This window comes from Orbicella franksi, chromosome 2, assembly GCF_964199315.1.
Source record: "Orbicella franksi chromosome 2, jaOrbFran1.1, whole genome shotgun sequence".
In the NCBI taxonomy this organism is placed as follows: domain Eukaryota; kingdom Metazoa; phylum Cnidaria; class Anthozoa; order Scleractinia; family Merulinidae; genus Orbicella; species Orbicella franksi.
Window position 1 is genome coordinate 34834234 of NC_138146.1, and position 23981 is coordinate 34858214.

General features: G+C 37.6%; 1 protein-coding gene across 1 annotated transcript; it reads left to right on the forward strand.

Moving 5' to 3' along the window:
- Positions 1 to 1549: 1549 nt before the first annotated feature.
- On the forward strand, positions 1550 to 22742 carry LOC145479534 (SMAD family member 4-like). Its single transcript, XM_081457921.1, has 8 exons — positions 1550 to 2820; positions 3048 to 3080; positions 15843 to 15920; positions 16466 to 16561; positions 16983 to 17054; positions 17452 to 17508; positions 18564 to 18758; positions 20248 to 22742. The coding sequence occupies exons 1-8, from the start codon at positions 2295 to 2297 to the stop codon at positions 20733 to 20735; spliced, it is 1545 nt and encodes a 514-aa protein (XP_081314047.1). The 5' UTR covers positions 1550 to 2294; the 3' UTR covers positions 20736 to 22742.
- Positions 22743 to 23981: the final 1239 nt, after the last annotated feature.

Sequence of the window (23981 nt, forward strand, 5' to 3'; positions counted from 1 at the left end):
ACATTAATTTCCGAAAAATCAGCAATAGTTTCAGAAATTGAGTTTACAAAATTCATTCCTAAGGCAGTTAACTTATCTATCGTAAGTTCTAGAAGGTTGTATCGACTTTCCTGGGTCGTCATTCTCAGACTTCTCAGGGGCTCATCTGCTGAAAACAAATTTAGCTCCTGTCAAACTCTTACGTAATGTGTTCTCTTGTATGAAGTCTACACTACATTGTTGTTTGAGCGTTTCTGTTTTTTTTTTTAATTATTTTTTTTATTTTTTATTTTTATAAAAAGCAAATTGACGCTAGTTCTTTTGTGTACGTCCTCTTACCTCTTACTGACAATGAATTTCGTTAAAGCAATGTAAGTGTACATTTTTTTTCGCTTCTCTTTGTAATAATATATGTCTTGCGAGTTGTCTATGGGTGTCAGTGTCCAGCTCGAAAGCTGAAGCTACTTTGGTCACTGAGCACATCTCAATTTGCTTTTAGTGAGTTGAACGCTTTTTCCATTTCTAAATTCTTCCTGTTAATGGTGTAATATAATCATCGTAAGATTTGTAAACAGTGCCAATGGAAAAAAAATAGAAAACCTGAGATCCGCGTTCACGTTACACCTGAGAAATTTAAAAAAGACCTTTCCAGAGAAAGATCGACGTTTTCACTCTGAATAGGCATCATATGTTTTCCGTCTACGCTACGCCAGAAAAATAACAGTTATCTGTACTCTTTTCGCTGGTTCCAGTTGAAAAAGAAAACATCACCGGTCATTCTGGATTTGTGTTTGAGGAGAGCTTGGAAAGAGAACTCACATGATTATTGTGAAGTCACTAAGCCAGTTACTACAAATGTAACTCACTGGCCAGAAGTCTTTCAGTCACTGCTGACCGACAACACGCTGGTTTCATAGGCCCACTGTAATTACCTTTGTCGCGTCTCCAACATGAAGTAATTTTATCAGATCATTAGGAATTGTTTAGAAAGACCACGGAAGACAGGAAGAAACCTTTGTTCGCGAAAACATAATAAGCGTATTTACTTGAGCCGACGGACTAGACTACGCACGTCTAGGTATAAAAACGGAATATAAGACACATTAAATATCAGTCGAGTTTTACAATTTTATACGCCAGGAAGACGCAAAAAAAACAGATGCACTATACGTCTCAGACAGATTTTTCGTAAGTAAATTCGAGATGCATAAAACTGGACGAACTTACCTGACCCGGGACTGGGGTTTGAGCAAAATCTGGGCTGTGAAATGAGATTTATACCCCCACCCACCCTCTTCCCCCCACTTCAGGAACTTTGAAATAGCCCCATGTTTCGGAAAAGACAAGCCAGTTTAGTGAAAGTGATCGTCTTGGTATATATGGAACATGTTTCATTTAAGTTTAGACTTGTTTTCGTTATCTTGACTGTTTTCTTGAAGGTTATCGTGAAGCTTTCATTATGTTTCATGGCAATGTAAGAACTTATCATAGTCATTCAGGACCATTTTGGCAAGAGTGCCACTTATCCTGTTTAAATATTGAATTATTTATTATTTTTCATTAACCACGGAGAGACTCGTTGTGAGCAAAGACGCGTCATATGTGTCACGCGTTCTGCATACTATCAGCACAGTTAGGATCAGCAAAGTTTGATAGCGTCCTGTGTGGAGATAAATAATGAAAAAAAAAAAAAAATGAGAAATGGAGAAGAAAATGTGGCTTAATGTGGTCGGTGGGTAGAATAGACAGAGGCACTCCGGCCTGGACTCAGACTCACGCGCTAACTCGCCATCAGGCACCGTGCCTCCACAGGCAGGTTGTTCGATTTTAGTGCCAGCCATACAAACGACTGCCAGTAAATGCTTTTCAACTGGAAATATCTCTTTCAGTCTATTCAACGAGCTCCTCTATTCGTGTTTATTGATTTATCGCAGCTGCAAGTTTGCCAGACTTTATTTATTTTTGACAAGTCGATGCTAATATTAATTATATGAGAAAATCAAGCAACACCGATGTAAACAAAGTTCACTCAGAACGCATAATTTTTGATAATCATCACACAAATACAGCCGCCTCTGGTCGCTCTCGGCCAATTTGGTGTTTCACGCAAACTTCGGCTCGGCTAGTCATATTAGCAAGTGGCCTACCATGTCAGACGGGGAAGAGCAAGTAGTTTTGAAGGGGGTGGGGTAGTGTTTATGCTGAAACATTTGCGCATGCACGTTGCAGTCTTGTCGTTTTGTCGTGACATCGTGCGGGCTCTGTTGAACGTTTATATGCATGTGATTTGAAACTCTTTCCTGGTGGCAACATTCATGTGCGACTTGTCGTTATTGTCTGAAATCCATAACAGGATAGACTCACCGAGCACCGGCTACGAACAGATAGACACGTCCCTGTTTGCTACGCCGAGCTCCGTCGCGGAGAGGCTGTCGAAGATGGCCGTGGCGCCGAACAGCTCTGATGCTTGCTTGAGTATCGTTCACAGTCTGATGTGCCACAGACAAGGCGGTGAATCAGAGTCGTTCGCGAAGAGGGCTATAGAATCGCTCGTGAAGAAACTCAAAGAGAAAAGGGACGAACTGGACTCGCTGATCACCGCTATAACATCTGGCGGAACGCATCCGTCGAAATGCGTTACCATTCAACGGACATTAGACGGAAGGTTGCAAGTCGCTGGACGGAAAGGTTTCCCCCATGTTATTTACGCGCGAATATGGAGATGGCCTGATTTGCACAAGAACGAGCTAAAGCACGTCAAGTACTGCCAGTTTGCTTTTGATTTAAAGTGTGACAGCGTTTGCGTGAATCCTTATCATTACGAACGAGTCGTCTCGCCGGGTGAGTACACAAAACTATCGAGCTACAATATTATAAATTCGACTGACTGGTAGTGTATATTATGGCCCATGGCCACTGCTGCTGGGAAATTCGCTGATAGTTTAGTCTACACGCACTGTTCTTTCTCTCATTTTACTGATCAGTTTACAGACTGTTTGTTGAGATTGTGTGTTGCTTGTGTGTTTTAACGGAAAATAAGACTTAAACTTGCGTCTCATTATTCACAGACATCACTGGATTGGCTTTGTCGAGGAATCCAGGTAGGTTTGACAATGTAGCGTTCGCTTGATGTCAGTGTTTATATGCTGTTTGTAGTTAGCGGCCCCGAGCAAAGGCGCCGTGTTTTGATGGCGTCTTTTTCCCCTGTTTATTCTGTAATGCTCAGCGCTTGTATGCCCAATTCATTTCCAATTTTTGATGGCAAGTATTTGTTTAAGGTATTGTCAATGATGTCTCCAGCGAGCCTTTGAAACAGACAAAAGCTACTATGGGTTTCGATTTGCAATTATATTCATGGCGATAGCTTTGTTCAATTCCAGACTCTCTGTCTGCTCTGAAACACGTGGTCTGTCCATCTTTTTGTTTTCATTTGCGGAGTAAATGCCTGAGTGGAAGCAGACAATAGCCTCAATCGTTCCCCTTCCTTTGTTGAATATTTGCATCATTTGTTCGAGAACGCTTCGAGTTCGGTTCTGAAATATTCCACCGAGAACTTGTTGGAACGTAAATCATTAAAAGACAAAAGAGAGCCTAATAACGAAGGTGCTAAGAGTTGCTAAACAAGGAAATTAAATGTACACGGTGTTGTCACGACATACTAGGGGATCCATTCACGTTTATTGTTCCCACGATGATTCCACAAGTACATCTTTTCAAATTACAAAAGCGTGTATTACTTTATTGCTTTTACACTTATTTTAGCAATCAGAATTCTTTAACAAAAAGGGAAAGATTTTTTTCTACCTGTGGAAAGGTAAAATTATCTATTGGAAAGCTAAGATAACCTACTGTGTAATTCAAACGTTAACGGCGCTGATTATGTTTTAAATACTTTTTTCGAATTAAACGATCGAGCGTCTTTATTATTTTTCTGTCTTTTAATTTATTTACTCTTGACATATCTATTATTATTGTTTTTGTGAGGGTTTCAGATTCTCTTGAATGATTCATAGCTTAAGCGAAGAATAGAATAAAGAATAGAAAACCTGATCTTAAAAAAATATATTTGTAGTTCCTTTCAGGGGGTGTTGTTTGTTCTGGGTATCAATTATCACATAGCCCATTTGTTTTCAAGACTTTAACTGATATAACCAAATAATATTTCCAACACTATTCAAACAGTTGTCAAGGTCAAAAAAATATTGGAAAAAGTTCAAGTTTGTAAATAAATAATAATTATTTATTGGCATGACCTTTTTAATAGATACAACTGGTCGCAATTTAGTTTGGCAATTCAATTTAATTCCATGTAGGGTGGAAGGTAGTTGTAAATTAAACAGCCTTGGACTTTGGGTTATAATACATGTAGTTGATCCACTGATGTCGTGCTAAGTGAAACAATTTTTAACAACAGGTAAAATTGTATGTACCTGGCTGAAAAAATGAAATGCAATTGTTGTTTCATCAAGATTAGAGAGCATGTGCAGTTTATAGATACCAAATAAGAGGAAATATTCATTTATGATATATGTTTCAATCCCGCTCCTACTGATCACCAATTAAGCTCTGATCTCAGGTTCTTTGCCTGGCTGCCCAGCTTATAGAAAGGCACCTGTTGTTGCTAGTAAAATTCTTATTGTTTATAGATCTTCAGCTGATTGGCTTTGTTTTTGGCTCAGAGCTTGTTCTCAAAAAGGTGAACTTGAACTTGAATTTACAGCCTGGCTGATGAAAAAGTGATTCAGTGGTGGAAATTCTAAATGAAACTGCTTTACAAGCTAAATGAGAGTGTTTCTTTAGGTAAAACCAGTAAAAGCTGGTTTGTTTGGCTTAGACATTATAATATTATTATTTAGCATATCGTATTGGATATTGGCTTGTGAGCTTAGGCCAAGGTCAACGTGCTCTGGGCTTGGGCAGTTAGGCACTTTTGATATCTTTTATAGCCTGATATAGTACCTCTTTTCACAGGAAGAAATCCTCTGATAGACATCCTTCTTGTAACAGATGCATTATAACTGAAACTAATCAGCAATGCGAACCATCAGGCTTTTGTTCATAAAGATCTCTTGTTATTACAAAAATGACATTCAGGTCCATTTGTAAATTGCTTGTCATGGCTTCAAGACATCATTCTACAAATGTTTAACATAAATTGTGAAAAAATCATTTATGAAAAAAGATATAAAAAATTTAGCACAGCCAAATTAGCATAATTTTGGAGATAACTCTATCAGTTTTTGGCTAAAGCTGTATATAAGCTAGCTCTGTTGTTCTTGGCTGCATACATGTTATATAAATTTTGAGAACAGGTGTGAAAGGACCACAGGACATGGCAAAATACATTTGAAGTGTGGGCCATTTTACTTCTTATTAAATGGATCAAATTTCAGAATTTTTTTAGTTTAAAAGATGTGAGCATTCAGGTGAAGAATTTACAGTGTTTCTTTGAGTGATAATGAGATCAGTTCATCCTTTTTTTTTTCTGTTGGGAAATGGGTCTAATGTTGTTTAAACACAAATATGTATGGTCATTTTTACAGGGTATAAAATTTTCAGAAGCATAAATATATGCACATATGAACATTGCTTAACACCAAAATAAAATTATGTTCATTTGTATTTGTTGAATGCAGATAGATAGTACAGAACATAAATTTTTTATAACTTTAGCAGATATTCTGAATGTCTCAGAAGATTCTCAGTAGCCAACAAAAATTTCACTTCTGTTTATATTTCTGTCATTTCAATTTCAGCTCAACTTTTCCCATTAAAATTCACTTGCCTGTTGGGCAACTCGTAACCTGACTGGAAAATCCATTTACAAGCCCTGGGTTATTAAGCAAAACTCTCTTTGCAGCTAGGGATGTTTAGTTCTAGTCTGTGGTTTAAAAATCCTCCAATTTGTTAGTGGTCTAATTCCTATTGTCTCAACACTGTACGATGTTGACTGAGGGCCCATCTGTATGGGCTTGGGTTTCTGAGACAACCCTTCATCTGAATTGCCCTGGCCAAGCTAACTTTTCAGTTATTACTTTGAAGAATTCAACCAACCATTTACATGAAGATCTCGAACCTGTCTTGGGAGGTAAGACAACTCGGGTGGGCGAGTTGTCTTGTCTCGGCAGGAAGGGTAACTCTTACAGGTGGGGCAACTTTCTTTTATAAACACTTTGACTCGCCTTTGACTCTCAGTGTGGTAAGTGTCACATAATGCTTAGATTTTAGGATTTAAAGCAGAAATTTGTATCAAAGAAGTAAAATTTAACTCAGCAAAATGCACTGTGATAAAATGACTGAGGGAGACTCCAAGTAAAAGGGATATTTCTACATTTGAATATTTAATAAGGGTTGTGGATAGTCATGTAGGATCGATTTTGACTTGGCCAACAGGGGTGACTTTTTGACATATAAACAGGCGATGAAGTTGCCCCAGGGAAGGGTTGTCTTAAGTACCCGAGACCATATAAATGGGGCCTGAAACAAAATGAACATATACGCATATGCACTTTTGTATTGAACATAAAATGCGGTCTTTTGGCTTGATTCGAGTGGTTTTTCAAGTTCACATGTACTATTTACACCCACAGTTTAAAGGGCTGAACTCAGGTGTTTAGATTGGGCTAGAGGAAATGCTAAAATGCGTAAATCTTGTGGTGTGGGCATAAGTTGTGCAGCTTTTGTTTCTATATTTTTTTCATTTTTGGTTGTGTTTTTATAGCTTAAATTCCACAACTTCTGTTGAAGACTTTTATGAAGGGTTAGCACAAGTTCGTGACAAAACTGCTACACAAAAGGATTAAATGACCCGAAAATTGTTTGTTATCATAAGAATTCAATGTAATGTTTATTATTTAAACACAGCCACCTGTATTTATTAATCTTAAGTTGTGAAGCTTTGCAAAAAAGTGAAAGTAATACACGTATGTATGTTAATTTACATGCATAGTTCAATGACAGCATTCTTGAGAGTTAGCAGTTCTCACAGTCAAAACATTAGGACTTGAAGAAAAGAAAGAATTCCCATGGAGACCACCAGATTCAGAGTGGTGGTTTGCATTCCAACAGTGTATTTGATTGGTCTTACAAGGTCCTACAAGGGCAAAAACAAATGCTTGCTACATGTACATGTAGCTTCTACATGCACAAGTGTTTGTTTTTAAATGCACCTCCATTCTAAAGTCATTGCAAAAATAATGGTGTTTTCCCAGAAAACATGTTTTCCCTTTGAAGTAGATCTTTTGGTCTGAACTCACTTGCCCTCTCTTCCTGCCAACACCTATGAAAGATCAGTTTTAACTTCCTGTTTTTGTTTGAGATCCCCACCCCTTTCAGTTGGAATTTTCAGTGTCATTCTATGGCCTGGGTTAGGGATATCTTAATATATAGATTTAGGCCAGCCTAAAAGCGGAGCTCCTCAGTTATTTTTCGGAATGTTGTTACTAATGAAAATAATCCAACTTGTATGAGGTAAATTGCGAATGATTTAATAGTTTCAGTGGGAACTAGTATTACATCAGCAGATCGAGGTGTAAGATGGTGTGATTATGAAATATAGAGCCATGATTTCAAGGATTTCTTGGAAGCCACCAAAAATCTTGATCACATAACAGAACTGTCTTCTGTGCTTTTTGGTTGCATTTCTTGTTCTTTCCTACCTTATTCAGAAAGACAAGGCATTGTTATTAATCATTATATTCTTCCTTAGCTAACATGGGGACTCCCACACAAAAGAAGTTTACACATTTTTTTGTTGTGGGGACTGATTGAAATGCAGTGGTTACAATATACTCAGTCCCTGAATCTCTACCAAATGAAATCTCACAAAAATACCAAAACAATATACATATGTGAAAAGTTGGAAAGTTTTGTTTTCTAACTTGTCCCCAAAGATACATTTAGCCATCTTCACTATTGTATGGAATCTCCTCCTGCTGGAAGGGTTTGCAATAAGCAAAATCACCCTCACATGAATGGTAATTACAATATTTTTTTTTGCTGATCATGAATACTTGCATAGGCTTCTAATAATAATTTTATTATTCAATTTCAATGTGATTTGTTCTTTTTCTCAACTGGCATTGTGGACTACAAGAGCTGTTATTGGGTTCCATTAATTAATTTTGCTATGATTAAATTATACCAAGAATTATCAGTAAGCTAAGAGGAAGTTATATTATGTACATGTATTTTGTCTGCACTACACAACCAAATGCACTCCAAGGTTATCAGGCATAGGTACATTTGTCAGAAGAGCCCAACATATCCAAGATATGTTTTGACTGACACATCAATTAAGATAATTTACAGCAAAATGGATAAAAAATACATTAATATCCTACATGCACCAAAGCCAGACATGGGATTATAAGGCAATCATTTAAACAACAGATTGAAATAATTTATAAATTAGAGAACACTATTTCTACAACAGAATGGAACAAATTAACCTTATCGGACATTGCGAATGGCAAGGCTGTCTATAGAATGTCACAAATTTCTCAACCCTTTCTTTCTACAAAAATGCTAATCCTGCAACTTTGCTTAAGACCCAGTTCTCCATTTCATGTTGGCAAAATATCAATTTATGCCATGTCCAATGCAGATTATCACAAAATTGATTTAAAAGCTCAATAAATATCATTTTAAAGCCAAAAAGCCAATTATGTAAATAAACCATGAGTAAATTATCTCTAAGAAAAACTGATTAATTTAAAAGGCACTTAAAAATAATTAGTTAATTTGTGTTTCTTAATAATGTAATGCAGTGTATCTGTCACAATGTTGCAGCTACATGTATGATATTACTACAAACAGGATGGGTTGCAGAACTGAACCTCCAAGTCAGTTTATTCAATGAACTTGGTGCAGAATTTATAATCCCATCAAGTTGTCTGTAAATACAGAGAAACCAAACAAAGCATTACAATCATAAGTAATGAATTACTGAACTCTTTTACATGACTGTATGAACAGTGTATGTTCCATTAATATTGGGGATCTCTCAGAAGCTGCATCCATGATAAATTAATTTGTTCCCAGATGCATTTGTTTATAGAACCTTTCACAAATTATATCTCTGTCATAACAGTGATCTCTGTGTTCTACAACAATTAGTCACAAGAAAAATACACAGTAAGATATTGTTTACAATAAAAATCAACGCCTATAAGCAATCATAAGGACCTCAAATTTATATTTCCTCAGAAATATCTCACCAGGCCATGGTTACTTTGAAAATCTTTGATGTTTTAATACAGGCTCTCCATCTGTAAACTGTTCATATATTGACGGACAGGAACAGGCATGTAATTCCTTTCTTTGATATACAGTGTACTTCATTGTTAGTTGTTTACTGAGTGTTAGTAGTGAATCAAATGCTAGGGGTTGGTACTCCAACTTTCACTGTGGCAGGCTCTGCCCTGAAATACTAAGCAAACTTACATAACTGTTATGAACTTCGCCACTTGCTTTCGAGAGCAAATGCAATTTGCTTCAAACAAGAAACTGGAACATTGAGGATTACAACAATGTGCACAGTCCCAATCACAGGGTCATCCAGGCTGTTTGGTTGTACATATAACTGTACAACTGTATATGAGTTCAGTTTCCAGAAGAAAATCAGAGTTTGTCAGGATAAATACTGATGTTCTTGCTTACTCAATGAATGAATGTGCAGTTTCAGAAGATATTCACACCCAACACCCATTCATGGCCAGTCTTTAGAAATTCCAAATTAAAGTATTAAAGTATTAAAGGAATCAAGAGCTCTAATAGAGAAAAAACCTCCATGTGGGGTATGAATCTTTTCTTGAAGAAAACAATGTCTGAGAAATCATTAATTACAAAATAATGTTCAAGAAACATCTTACCTTTCAGAGAATTTTGTAATCTACACTGTCTGGCCAGTTCATATATTTGACAAGTTGGCACTGGGTGTGTTTGTAAATTTGTGCACTTCGACATCACATTACTATGTAGTAGCACTGGTCAACTAAAAACAGCATAATTTGGTGAATTAATATACACTGTACATTATTAGGTTGAAATATTGGTGTAGATTGTTGCACATCAACAGATACAGAAACTATTTGCTCCTGAATCATAACGAGTGAAAAATCGTGCATGAGACATTTGCATGTACATGTAACAGCCCTCCACCTCAGAACCATCACAGATATGATATGATATTTTTAAACTCTCTGAAATTTCAGATTATTCAAGATAAACATATGCACATACATCATCTGGGGCAACCCTAAAACACTGAATTTGGAAACTGAAATCCGGAATCCAGAATCTGGAATCCAGAATCTGGAACCAAAAACCAGAATCTGGAATCCAGATATTATGAATGATGATATAAATAATTCACTTCAGCAATGTCTAACAAATAAATATGAGCAAAAATTATTTTGTTGTTATTATTTTCTTGGCTTTACTTCAGCCACAGACTGTAATTGCTAAAAAATTATTGACTAGTTCTGAACAACCCTTAGCTATATATCTGGCCCGGTTGTTTAAAGCTATCCCTTGGGTACATCACTATCCAGTCAGGGTTACTGATTTTTTGGGTGGATAGAGTTACTCATAGCCTGCAAGCAGGCTCTAGTATCTGTCTCTAGTGTCTGAGCAGGCTAAATAGGTGTCTAGTGTTTTTCTGCATTGGCATGTCACCAAGAACCTTCATGCGGCTTTGCCACTCACGTCCCTAGCCCAAACACGAGAGCCTGCTCATAGGCTAAGTTACCCATCTTTTGTTCAAGCTGGCCCTAGTGAGAGCCTGCTTCTTGTCTAGATCAAATTGCTCTGAGAAGACTGGTGAGCAGCACATTAACAACAAGCTATTATAGGCTATTGCAGTAAGTTTCTGGCAGTCTTTTAGCATCTTTTAACAACATGTGGTCTGATCTGTTAGCAAGTGAGAAGCAGACGGAAGTAAGTGTGCAACATTTCTACAAATTATTTTAATATGATGGCCGCCAAGAATATGAAAGGCTGATTTGTCACAGTATCAGTGTGGAAATTGTGTTAATCTGGAATTGGTCTCGCATCTGTTGGAAAAATCAAATTTCATATTTGGACCAGATGGGTTAGCCTTTGGACTTCGAAAGTGGGGGCGTGACTGTCAATGTACAGGGGGCTGCCACTGACGGATATCCTGTTCTCTATGACATTTTCTATCTTGTTCAGTATCTACTAGACATAAAGGATAAATTTATACTCCTGGTAAATTGAAGATCACTTATTAAACAAAATGGCATTTACCAGCAAGCTTATTTTAGACACTCTCAAGGTGCTTGGAATAAAATTAAGATGCACTTTACTGAGATTCTCATAATCATAGCCCTCACTAAAAATAACGGTTGCACGATTTCAACAGACGGGGAATTTTTGTTTCAAAAGGTTAAGTTTGAGGTCCTTTTTACTTGGCAGCTTACTTTTTACAGCAAGCAAAACAATTTTCACGTATTTGAAAAACTTATTTTCTTTGATTTGTGGATTCCGGTTTCCGGTTTCTGGATTCCGGTTTTTGGTTCCAGATTCTGGATTCTGGTTTCTGGGTTTTAGGGTTGCCCCATCTTTAACAGAGTGTTTGCTTCACATTCAGTTTACACATGGCTGTCATCCAGCATAGGCAGACTTATAAGTTTTCCTTCAAACATATATTGCAACAACTATTGCATCTTTCATTACCTATTCTTGTGATGAAATGACACAAAATCCAAGAACAAGAGGTCATAAAACTAACTTATGTGGTAGTGCTTACAGTTCCTCTTACTGTCTGCATATGCCGTCCATAAACTGGTGCTGCCTGGACAATGTACTCATTATTTTTCTGATCACACCTTTTAAAACGTCACTGTTATATAATTTGCCCTGAAAAAGCAATACATGAAATGTTATGCCTTTGGCACTCACCAAATACCTTTACATGATGTATAATGTACACCATATCAACATTCACAATTCTTTTTACTTTTACTGTAACTCTTTTGTGTCATTTTCCCTCACTTGAAGACAGGACTTCCACATTAGGTGATAATTTGCCTCTGGAATCTCTATGAATTCACAGGGAGTGAGAACAATTAAATCGTGACTAATTTGATCAGGTTATGTATACACATGTATGTTTTGTTGTCGTCTGTAATCATAAAAAAATAAAAATTTAAAATCCTCCATAAAGTTCGTACTCAATAACACTGCTACATGTAGCGCTGTTACTGGAATTCAATTTAAGTGAAACTGTTGCAACAGCTCTGTCAAAATTGTTTCTAGCAGTTAAAGCAGGATAACAGAATATACATGTAGCACACAGCAAAGGCTAGAGATACACACATGTTAGTTATCAGTTAGGATTTGGTGAGTTTCTGTGCTGTAGGTATGGTGGAAAATAATAGATTATCAGAAATGAAGGTTCCTGAGACATTTTGACAGCACTGAGAGGAATTAATATATAAATTCACAAAAGAAGGAGAAGTTCTTGCCCTCAGTCCAGTTCTCTGTAATAAAAATATCATTCACATACAAGTCATTTATTACATATGGTTTGTGTTTAAAGCCGATATAATGCACACTCTGATTGGCCAATTCCAGTGCATTATTTACATTTACATGGTATACCTCGGTAAAATCATAAAACATTGCGTGCGACTAAAATAAAAAATATAAAAAATAAAAAATAAAAATAAATGCCTAATTCATAACAATTTAAAATATTCAACACTAAAATGAATGTAATTCTTTACTTGAAAATTATTCTCCCGTAATGCCCATGGGCCAATTACAGGCATGCTAAAAAGTCCTAACACAAAGTAAAAATTAAGAAAACTATTGCTTTTTTCCGGAAAATTGTAGTGACTGAAGACAATGATGGAACACTCTGAGAGTGCATTCTATCAACCTGATGAGATAAAATTTAAGGAGAATAGAGAATTCACAAAGTTATATCACAAACGAATTGGTACAGGACAGGAGAAAGGAAACTGTACAGCCAGGAAGAAACGGAAACTTTCTTCGACGAGCAAAAAAGTATGCATGCACAACAAAGAAAACAGTCAGTGACATTCATTTAATAAGTTAGTTAATAAAAAATTAGTGTGAAGAAGAGAGCAGAGAGAGAGAGAGTGGAGATAGGAGAATGCTCTCTCCAACTAAATTGTGTATATATGTATGTAAAAGTTGTTCTTATTACCGAGAAATAGTCAGGGCAAGAACTTCTATTACACTGTTCAATTTACCGAGTTAATTAGTACCATCTCACTTTTTAGGAACATTTCCATATTAAGTGTAAATACCGTGTTGGGGAATAACCTCTTATTAAGAAAATAGGGTCCATGTACCCCCAACCAAAAGCAATGGCACAAATAAAATGAAATAGCCGATCAAAATCAAAGCAGAGCTTTATTTGCAGACAGGATTGCCATGCATAATCGTCTACTCGACATTTTGGACTATATAAGCATTTCATCAAACCGAACTGATTGGACAGACAACAAAATAAAACGAGGAAATCTACATTATAAACACAAGATGCATATCACTACATCTGAGCTCGAGTATCAACAGCAAATCCCTTCTCAATGAAAGGTGACCGAATAAAAGAGAGGATAAAGAAAATTTGTTTAAGCTTGCGGTGTTAAAGTTTAAAAATTATTCACGCTTAAATATTACTGAGAGTCTGTATTTTTGCCGATGGCTTAATTTAGCTTTGCAGTCATTTTATTGGCAGTAGCTTTACCAGTCTTCAACCAAATTAACCTCGGATTTCACAAAAGCATTTTGCCAAACCGAATAAATCGAACTAACAAAACGAGGAAATCTCCATACTTTGTAATCACAATATGCAAATATTCACATAGGAACAAAAGTAAATTTAGCAAATCCTGTTTGCTTCGGCTTGAAATGGTTTGTAGACCTTTCTTGGTTTTCAACAACAGAAGAAGAAATTTTAGCAGTCTACGAAGTGGCAGTGCTAACTAACTCAGAGAAAACTTCAAAACTCGCCCGGCCGTGTTTACAAGTACGGTTTTGGTTAAGCTTATTTTTAGATGTGAGGTTATAAGCTTAAGTTGACAACGAAAATCGACAGAAAACTTAATTCGTTTACAACTTACAGCAACCTCCAAAGCGACCCACGTGTTATTGTTTAGAGACGAGCAAAATTAAAACGATGCAATTTTTAAAATCTCTTACAGCATGGCTTCAAATAAGGAAGACTTTTAATGGATTCCAATTGAAAATAAGCTTCTATCGCCGAGGCAACTTGTTAATTTTCATAGCAAACGCAACAACAAAAGTCACTTACCACAAGTTGGCAATTCAGTTTAGCCAGTGTAAATCTTCCAGGCAGGAACTTGCACCAAAAGTTGTGAAGACTGAACTGAAGTTATATTTTCGATAGACCAACGAATCAACCACTTCTTTCCACTACGTTTACTGTTTTGTAATTTCTCTAAAACACTCGGGAACGTTTGATTTCTCTTGTTCATCACCTGACCAAATCAGGTGACTATTGAATTTTCTTGCACGGCTGCACAGCATCACGTTTGCGCGAATTTTGAACTTGGCCATGGGGAGTTCGGCAGTCTTCTGAATCAGTTTGTCGGGTACTTTCGTCTCCTTTCTATAGCCCTCGTTAGCTTTGGTTCACAGCATTGTTCAGTATTATTTCACTGCCTTTCTCTAGCCCTTGACTAGCTATAATTCACGGCATTGTTCAGTACTGTTTCACCTCCTTCCCCAGCGCTGGCCTGCTCAGTCTTTTTCGCGATCTTCTTCGCTACTTCTTTGCCTGTTAATTCTTGCTTTCTGTTTATTGCTTCTGTGGAACCCTGTCTTAAAAATATTAGATCAACCTCTGCTATCGTTTTTCTTTAAAAATCCCACCAAGAAAAATGGCATTCTCCTGCTACAAACCGAGGGTGCATGTTTCTGTCAACCTATTAGCTGGGGTATGGCTGCCATCTTGCGCGACTCCGTCATCGTCGTCGTCGCCGTCGCCGTCGCCGTCGCCGTCGCCGTCGCCGTTGCTGTCGTGCGTACGCGCCCACGAGCAATACCGCTAGCCATGATAGCCATGAGAAAATCTATTCATGGGTTTCCTTTTCTTCCCTATATGGGTATGGGGCTCTGCTTGGTGGCCCTTCGGGCTGCCGGAGCTCCGCTATAAGACTACAAATTGTTACTGTTTGCAACCTAATTATCACTACTTTAACAGTCGTGTTTTATTGTTAGGTACTGTAACTTCCTGGTTTTGCACTGTACAAACCCCCTCCCCCTCACCACTTATAAGTCCTCTCCTACATGTACTTGTTTGCTCATCTGTATGTGAACAAAAATGAATGTTACAGTTATAGGCCACCTTGTTATGACCCCTCCTCTAGTTTTGGTCTGTTAATGTGATCATCCTTTAAGTATACATGTACAACAGTAATCAAATGCTGACATGTAGAGCATCTTTTGAACTTGAGACAGGCGTCAACTTAACCCAATGATAAAGGGCTCCATAGAATGACCTCTGTACTTTGTGTATTTGTTTCCTTGTGGGTTTAAGAGCTTGCAAACTTTAAAATCAGTCAATGGAAAACATCTTTTGATACAAGTGAGTGGTTAAGTGCAAGTGTTGATAAGTTATTTTTTATCGCCTCATTTTAGACAGTTTTTAACCCCTATATACCTGTATGTCCTTCTGTTTAAACCCTCCCATAAGTCTTTATGAGGTTGTATAACCCAGGGCTTAAAACCAGAATTGTGAGGTACAGTATGACCACATTACCCAATGCACGAGGTTTAATTGACAACCTTAACAAACACATCAAGAAAGCAGTGAGCAGATTAAATTTGTATTTTTTTTTCTTTAGATGGAGCTTATGCTGGTAATTCACAGCCAGATCCAGATTTCCGTCAAGCTGTTGGCCCCACTGCTCATCACTATCCTGGTTTGTAATGTTTTACTGTTTGCAGCTGAGAAGGATGCATTTACTACAAAATTCTCTCAAAATGTTTGTTCTTACAAGTCTTGAGAGTCTTTGAAGTATGACAACTGTGAAAAACTGTGGCAACTGTGAAAGATGAATTGCACCTTGTAGAATCCCTGTTTTACAACACCTTAGATAACTATAAAGATAACTACAAAATTTGTGTCTATGTTTTTGTTAATTTTTGGTTTCAACTATATGTGGTTCATTTTCTTTTAGCTAGTTACATTTTTTTTGCAATTTATCTCTAGTCAATAACAACTATTGACTAGGAATAAAGGAAATTATTCACTGTATACATGACTGTTGAAAGTAATTTAAAGACTGATTGACAGAAGTAACTTTAGCCAGCAGCTTTACACCTAACTTGTAAAATTCATTTTGTTGGTTTATGAATTGTACCATTTTAAACTAGCAAGTCTCATTTGAAGCATATTAGGCAACAGAAAGGGAACATGTTTCTTTTAAAGCAGGGAATTAAGTTTGTTTGAACTTTCACTCACCAGGTAGCCAGACGATTCCTTCAGTTGTTGGCCCCCCTCATGATATGTATTCTGGTATGCATGCCGCTGCTGATCACACCATGGGGCATGTCTCTTCAGGTATGGTACATGAGAAAACAGATTGAATGTGAGGGTTATGATTAAAAAGTGATTCTAACTTTTTGTATCACAGATAAAAAATTATTACTAGGGGTCTCATTGTGGCCTGGGCACCAGGTAAATTCACTGGCTGTGAGGAAGATTCTACCCCCTGGTTTGTTGGGTTTAACCATCTTGCAGAAAGTTTTTTTCTCATAAAGAAGTTTAGATCAAATAGTTTTGCCCGTCTGTGAAAACCAGTTGCCCTTTTGCTGAAAATTTTAATGATACCCCTGTATTACTTTTATTGTGTTCTGTGGCTATATATGTTATATTTGGTTCATTTTCAAATGAAAGATCTTGTCACTGTTACACATTTGTTTGACTTGTGCCCTTACCAACAAGTTCCTACTCTGCAATTTGTTTTTGCCTCTTCATGCAGCTGGACCACCTGGCTGGGTTCCACCAGGATCAGCCACATACACACCTGGACCCCACCCAGGGACTGGCTACTGTAAGTTTGTTTTAATTTAAAAACAAAGACAAAAAATAACAATTATTTTTTTTATTGAGCTTTACACATGCTCTATTGGATTTATTGCTAACATTGCAGTGGTCTCATGGTTAGTGCACTGGTATCCAGATCAAGCGGTCCGGATTCGAGCCCTGGCTAATGACACTGTGTTGTATTCTTGGGCAAGAACACTTTACTCTCACACTGCCTCTCTCCACCCAGGTGTATAAATGGGTGCCAGCAAATTTAATACTTGGGGTAACCGTGCTATGAACTAGCATCCCATCTAGGAAGGAGTAGAAATACTCCTAGTCGCTTCATGCTGAGGAAACCAGGGATAATTTTGGGAGATGGTGCAATATTAATTTTACATTGTATCTTGTTTTGCTTTGTCTAGGGAGTCAAGATCAAACATCAGAAGTCCAAGATGGTGCTCCTATTTCCAAACACCCTCGTAAGTAGGAAATTCATAATGCTGTACTTAACAATGAAGTTGTCCTTGAAGTTAGCATATCTTTGTAGGTTATGTTATTTCAACCTGCTATTTCAAACTAAACTACTGCTTTAATTGATTCCTGTGGTTGAAGTACTTGTATCAGGATTCCATTATTTTTGTTAAATTAGTTCCTCAGTAAGGTGTGATTGATTCTGTTTGTGAGTTGCTGTGGTGGAAATAAGCTTAAGTACAAAAGGTCATTCTATGCTGTTCAGGATAACGTTTATGGTTATTATTGAGTATTTTTGGGTTGATGCAATAAACCAATAACAAGTAGTAAATTTCAAAATTTGTTGTGCAAAGTGGAACAACTGTGCAAATCAACTGGGTGGCTTTTAATGGTCTGCTTTATTCTTGAAAACCCAATGAGCTTACCTTTGCTAAGTCACAGCCTGATTGTTTTCTTGTCTACTCTGTTTGTTCTGGAAGTTTATCCTCTGTAGAAAAGTTCTTATCTTTCGGAGAGAAAAGAGCTTAACTTAAGGAAAAGAGCATTTGTTACCTTTTTTGTGACTCATCCAAGGACAACTTCTTATGCTAAATTTATCTCAAGTCTTACCTAGTGCTCCAATAAAAAAGTAGACGTTGTTTATTTTGTAACTTGGCTCCAGAACCCGACCTTCAGGGACGGCCTTACCTCCTCGTTTTCGTGCGCAATTTTTTGGCGGGAAACGGCTCGGGTAACAAACGCACTCTGGAAAAGGGACGAAAGGAGATTCAGGAAATTTCGTTTCTCATTATGCTTTGTCTTAAGCTTTAATTTGAGATTGTTTTTACGTCCTCTCTCGGTACATTTCCCGAGAATTGGTGTTCGATATCCTACCCTGATTTTGCTTTCATAACCCAACCTTCAGGGAGGGCTCTAGCGCCTCACTTTCGTGCGCAATTTTTTGGCGGGAAACGACGCGGGAAACGAACGCACTACAACTGGAAAGGGAGATGTAGGAGATTTCGTTTCTCATGCAACATGCAGCGTTATTGTGAGATTTACTTTCCATCTTCTCTCGGTACAGCTCCCGAGAATTGGTGTTCCATATCCTACTTCGAATTGGACCAGCAAGTTGGCGAGATTTTCAAGGTCATGTCCTCTTGTCCGTCGGTTACAGTGGATGGGTATGTTGACCCGTCAGGAGGCAGTAGATTTTGTCTTGGGCAACTGTCGAACGTCCACAGAACTGAGGCTAGCGAGAAAGCCAGATTACACATAGGTAAGCGTTTCAACCTACCCTGCGACACTATTCGTCTTTAGCAGTTGGAATAACTTGGAACAGAAGCATATCACCTAGACTACGTGATATGCCTCTGCTTGGAAACTGTCTTCACACGGTCCTTTTGGGGGAAACAAACGCTCCCAAATTACGGCTTTTTAAGGGATACATGTTCATTTAATCCCGCCAGCAAAAGCTGAGCATTTTCTCCCTTGTTCCCCTTTGATAAATTCCATTGTTCCCTAAACTTTTTGGCCAGAGTTTCTGTTGATTTTAGAGACGTTCCTTGTTCCCTCAAATTTGTTCAAAAGAAATTCTTTGTTCTCTTGAACTAATTAACAATTAGTATATTCTCAGCTCCGACTATTGCATTTCTAGCTCTCTGATTGGCTCAAAAACTCCGACTATGAGCCATTAGTCGGAGTTTTACCTTATATGGAAAACAGTGCGCCAAGTTTAAAAATTTTCCGCTCTGTAAAATTGTTGAAATAAAAATCGGCGGCAAAAACCCGATTAAGAATATACTAAAACAATTATTCCATTCGACCTTGTTGGATATGAAGTGATCATAACCAACTCGCGCTACGCGCTCGTTGGTTATTTATCACTTCATATCCAACGCGGTTTCATGGAATAATTGTTAATTATTCCATGAAACCGCGTTGGATATGAAGTGATAAATAACCAACGAGCGCGTAGCGCGAGTTGGTTATGATCACTTCATATCCAACAAGGTCGAATGGAATAATTGTTTTAGTATATTCTTAATCGGGTTTTTGCCGCCGATTTTTATTTCAACAATTTTACAGAGCGGAAAATTTTTAAACTTGGCGCACTGTTTTCCATATAAGGTAAAACTCCGACTAATGGCTCATAGTCGGAGTTTTTGAGCCAATCAGAGAGCTAGAAATGCAATAGTCGGAGCTGAGAATATACTAAATGATATTAGTATCACCCAACTAGTGGACTAATGCAAATCCTGCATTTTAATTGGCTACGCTACTAGAGGACTATTAGTAATAGTCCTCGAGTAGCGAAATTGGCGCGATCGAGCTTGACGCTTTCTTTCGTTTTATTCCCAAATAAATATTTCTTCAACTTGCATTTGCTAACATTATTGAAAGTGAAGTATGATCATCGCAGTAAATTTTCCAATTTAAGCAACTGGAAAGAAGAAGCCTGAAAAAAAAAAAATAATCAGGGCTTCAACGGGATTCGAACCCGTGACCTCCGCGATACCGGTGCGATGCTCTACCAACTGAGCTATGAAGCCACACATTGGGAGCGAGGTCAATTAATTGAGTTCATATATTCCCGTGAGTGAAATGATGTAAAGTATATATGAAATAATTCATATTGAACTGCGGTAGTAGATGAAAGTGAAGTATGATCATATATTCACCCTTGCGGGCTACGGGTCTAATTGTTAAATAATAATGTCATAAATAATCAGACTTAAGAGTTTATGGATTTTCGTATCTTTTTTTAGGGAAAGGAGTTCAGTTAGATTTAAGAGGGGAAGGAGATGTATGGGTGCGATGTCTCAGCGAGCACAGCGTCTTTGTGCAAAGCTATTACTTAGATAGAGAGGCTGGACGTTGCCCCGGTGATGCTGTCCACAAAATCTACCCTTCTGCGTACATCAAAGTGTTTGATTTGCGCCAGTGCTATCGACAGATCAAACAACAAGCTCATGCTGCTCAGGCCGCCGCTGCAGCTCAAGCCGCGGCCATTTCCACCGGAGTGGGTCCTGGCGCCTTACTACCGCAGATCGGTATGAGCGTGGGCGTTGATGACCTTCGTAGGCTCTGTATTCTTCGGCTGAGCTTCGTCAAAGGTTGGGGTCCAGACTACCCTCGAAAAAGTATCAAGGAGACGCCGTGCTGGATTGAAATTCATCTCCATCGCGCTTTGCAGCTGTTGGATGAGATCCTAATCACTATGCCAATCAACGAGCCACGACCACACGACACATGATGGACAAATAAATGCACATTGTTGGCTTCGCTGAAAGAAATCAAAACGGGTGCTTTTATAGTGGTATTTTTTACAAATTATTTAATTATCTTTTTTTCGGGTTGAGCAGGCCTTTGCTAAGCGTTTTTTTTTTATTGTTTCTCGCGCAGAAGAGAAGTACATGGATGTTATCACCGTTGCCGTCAAGCGCTAACGAATGCTCGCTGTTTGCCGAAAAGCACTTTTTGTGCCAGAAAAGTTGCTCATTTGCTCGAAAGACAATCGAAAGCTGGTTTGATAAGTGCTGGCTAGTGGCATCGAGTTACTCGTGGTCGGTTGTTGATTCATCGGCTATATATTTTCCAAAGAATATATATAAAAAAACTTTACTGCGCTAAAGCTTCTTCAGGTTTTGGTCAATTGGCCAAAATTGATACATATTGAAATTCTAATATGGCACCGATGATTAGGGGAATAAAACAATGAAACATTCTTCTCAATGTTATTTCTTTTGTTTTAATCCCGGAAACCATGGCACCGTGTTAGAATTTTAATGAATCAAACTGGCCTATCTTCGAGTGCAACTTTTCGACGTCTCAGTCGGTTGGTTTTCTAACCTTGACAGCCAATCAGATGGCGAACAACTGCATGTGAGTGCTTGATTTATCGCCATTTTTCTCTTCCTCGTTATCACGTGACCAGGTAATTGAAAGCCAGCATACAGGGACATGTCGAAGTGCCAAAAGTTGACATATTTCAACCGCTCTTTATCGAGGCAAAGAGTGTCCTTAAGGCGATCGCCATATAAAATCAGTAGGAGTAGTATGTAAACAGTGTATGTATTTCAGTGGACCTGCCTAATCAAACTAATACATTTTCAGAAGTCTTCTCAGCGAAGTTTAAAAGCGGATCTTCTAGAAAATCTTCGTTGTATCTGAGAGCAAAATATTGTTTTTTATCGATTGATTTTTTATTTAAATTGCAGTTCGAGGATCTTTTGAACTGTGTAAGCCGTAACTGGCTTGATGAAAGCTCGGGTTGCTTTAGTGGAACACGAAGGTGGATTATTCCAACAGATAAGGGATGGTTCATCGTTGTTTTTTTCCTTTAACGGGTAGAATAATTTGCAAACTAATACAAGGCAGGTACGTAACAATGTATGAATGTATTTGTATCGGTATAAATCAGGGAAATAAGCGTGTGACGCAGAAATAGAGAGCTTATTTGACGTTTTAGTGGTTAGCAGATTTTAATTCCCCACCCGTTTCAGTTGCCCAATATTAAGATAAATGCGAATGCGGATTGTTAATATGACAGCTTTGTTTTAGTAAGTCAATTTGAACCAATAGTACGGTTGATGCAGACTGCGAACAACCCTCTTTACTTTCCTATTACGTTGAGCATGATGCAAATGAAAGCCGAGAATAAACGTGGCTTAACATAGGCGGCCATTCCCCCCCCTCTCCCCTCCCGAATTTTTTTATTTTTATTTTGGCGTCACGCTTGCTCAGACAACACGGGCTGTTCGTAGTTTATGTGGAGTCTTCTTTTTAACTTTTCTTCTTTTTAACTTTTTAACTTTTTAACTTTTTAGCTTCGGATTTCATCTATAATTAGATGACGTTGCTTTGTAGATATATAATAGAGTTGTATTTTCGTAAATAAGCTTTTTAGACTTGCTTTAACTCACAATTGTAAATTTACATAAAGTTATGTAGCGATTTTCCACTAAAATGTCTTCTTGTTAAGGTATATATAAAATGTATTTTATGATTTATTTGAGACTATATGGGTATAAACAAGTTATACGGGTTAATGATGACGTTGATATCGTAGTGTGTTGTTAATGTGTAATTGAGTTAGTGAAGGAAGACGTTTGTTAACTTAGAATAGATTTTAGTCTTCCTTGTAACAAGGGTTGTTCCCGTGTCGAAGACGTTGCCTATGTGTTGCCTGGAAATGAGTCACGGACTTGGGTTCTTAATCTCTTTGATTTGAAATAAACTGGTAAATCTTGTATACCTCTTGAAGCACGTGGGAGTGGTACCTTTAAAACTTGGTGTAAGATGTAAAGTAATTTAATAAATACTATAAAAAAGACATATTTAACAATTATTCCACAAGCGCGAGCTGCATATGAGATGATTGATAGCCAACGAAGCGCGTAGCGCCGAGTTGGTATAATTATCTCGTATCCAACAAGCGCGAGTGGAATAATTGTTTTATTAAAAAAACATCAAAGTATAGCAAACTCCAAAAATAAATAAATAAACTAAACAAATAAAAACGCCAAAAAAATTTACATACGCGTACGCTTATCTTATTCGTAGAGCATGGCATAATGGCTCATATACCATGATGTGTAAGCCAGTGAAAATCTTGAATTGCATTCTCCAACGATGAATGAAAGAATGATTAACAATTATTCACCGAAGTGGAGGTAAATATCCATCACTTCCACCGACACTGATATGAATAATTGTTTTAGTATATACCACACAAGCTGAATAATTAGTGGACCAAAACGTTATTTTATGTGTGACAAGCGGTCGGAAATTTTAAAATCTCTCGCGCCGGCTGCTCGGAGGTGAATAGTACTTGCTAATCACCTCCGAGTTAACCAATCAGAGCGCGCGAAAAGCACTATTCACTTGTGTGGTATAAACTAAATAACATTATCGTGTCAAAAAAATTGTAGCTTGCTGTTGACGGTAAGCTAATTGTGGAAACCTATATCTACTAATAGTAATTATAAAATAATACCAATCATTAAAAGCATACGGGACATGGTTAATTACAGCATAAAAAAAGACGAAGCGAATAAAAAAAAAAAAGATTAAAATTGCAATTATAAAAGACAATTTCTACAATTTTGGTTAATTAATTTCGTCAGGTTCATTATTGTTAGCCGACTTAAATTTGTTAAGGTTTTCTGACTTTCTAAGGTCGATCTTAACTCAGCTTTGCCCACAGTTTAGGCCCTAGATAGCTAGATTTTAATAAATTACATTAACTAGCGTCGAGCTAATACAGATCTAAAATTACAGCATTAATATCAAATGAGTCCATAAGCAGGAGCGCCTGTAAGCCTCTGGCATTCAAATTACAGCTAAAACTACTGGAAAAATCTTTCGCATCTACCAGATAGATCAGGTAAGTGAGGGCTTTCATGGGTTCGTTGAAGAACGAATCTGTGAACAGTATCAATCATTGTCAGAGGAACTTCCCTCTAGATTTAGCCAGTGAATATGTACAGGCTCCGGCTGG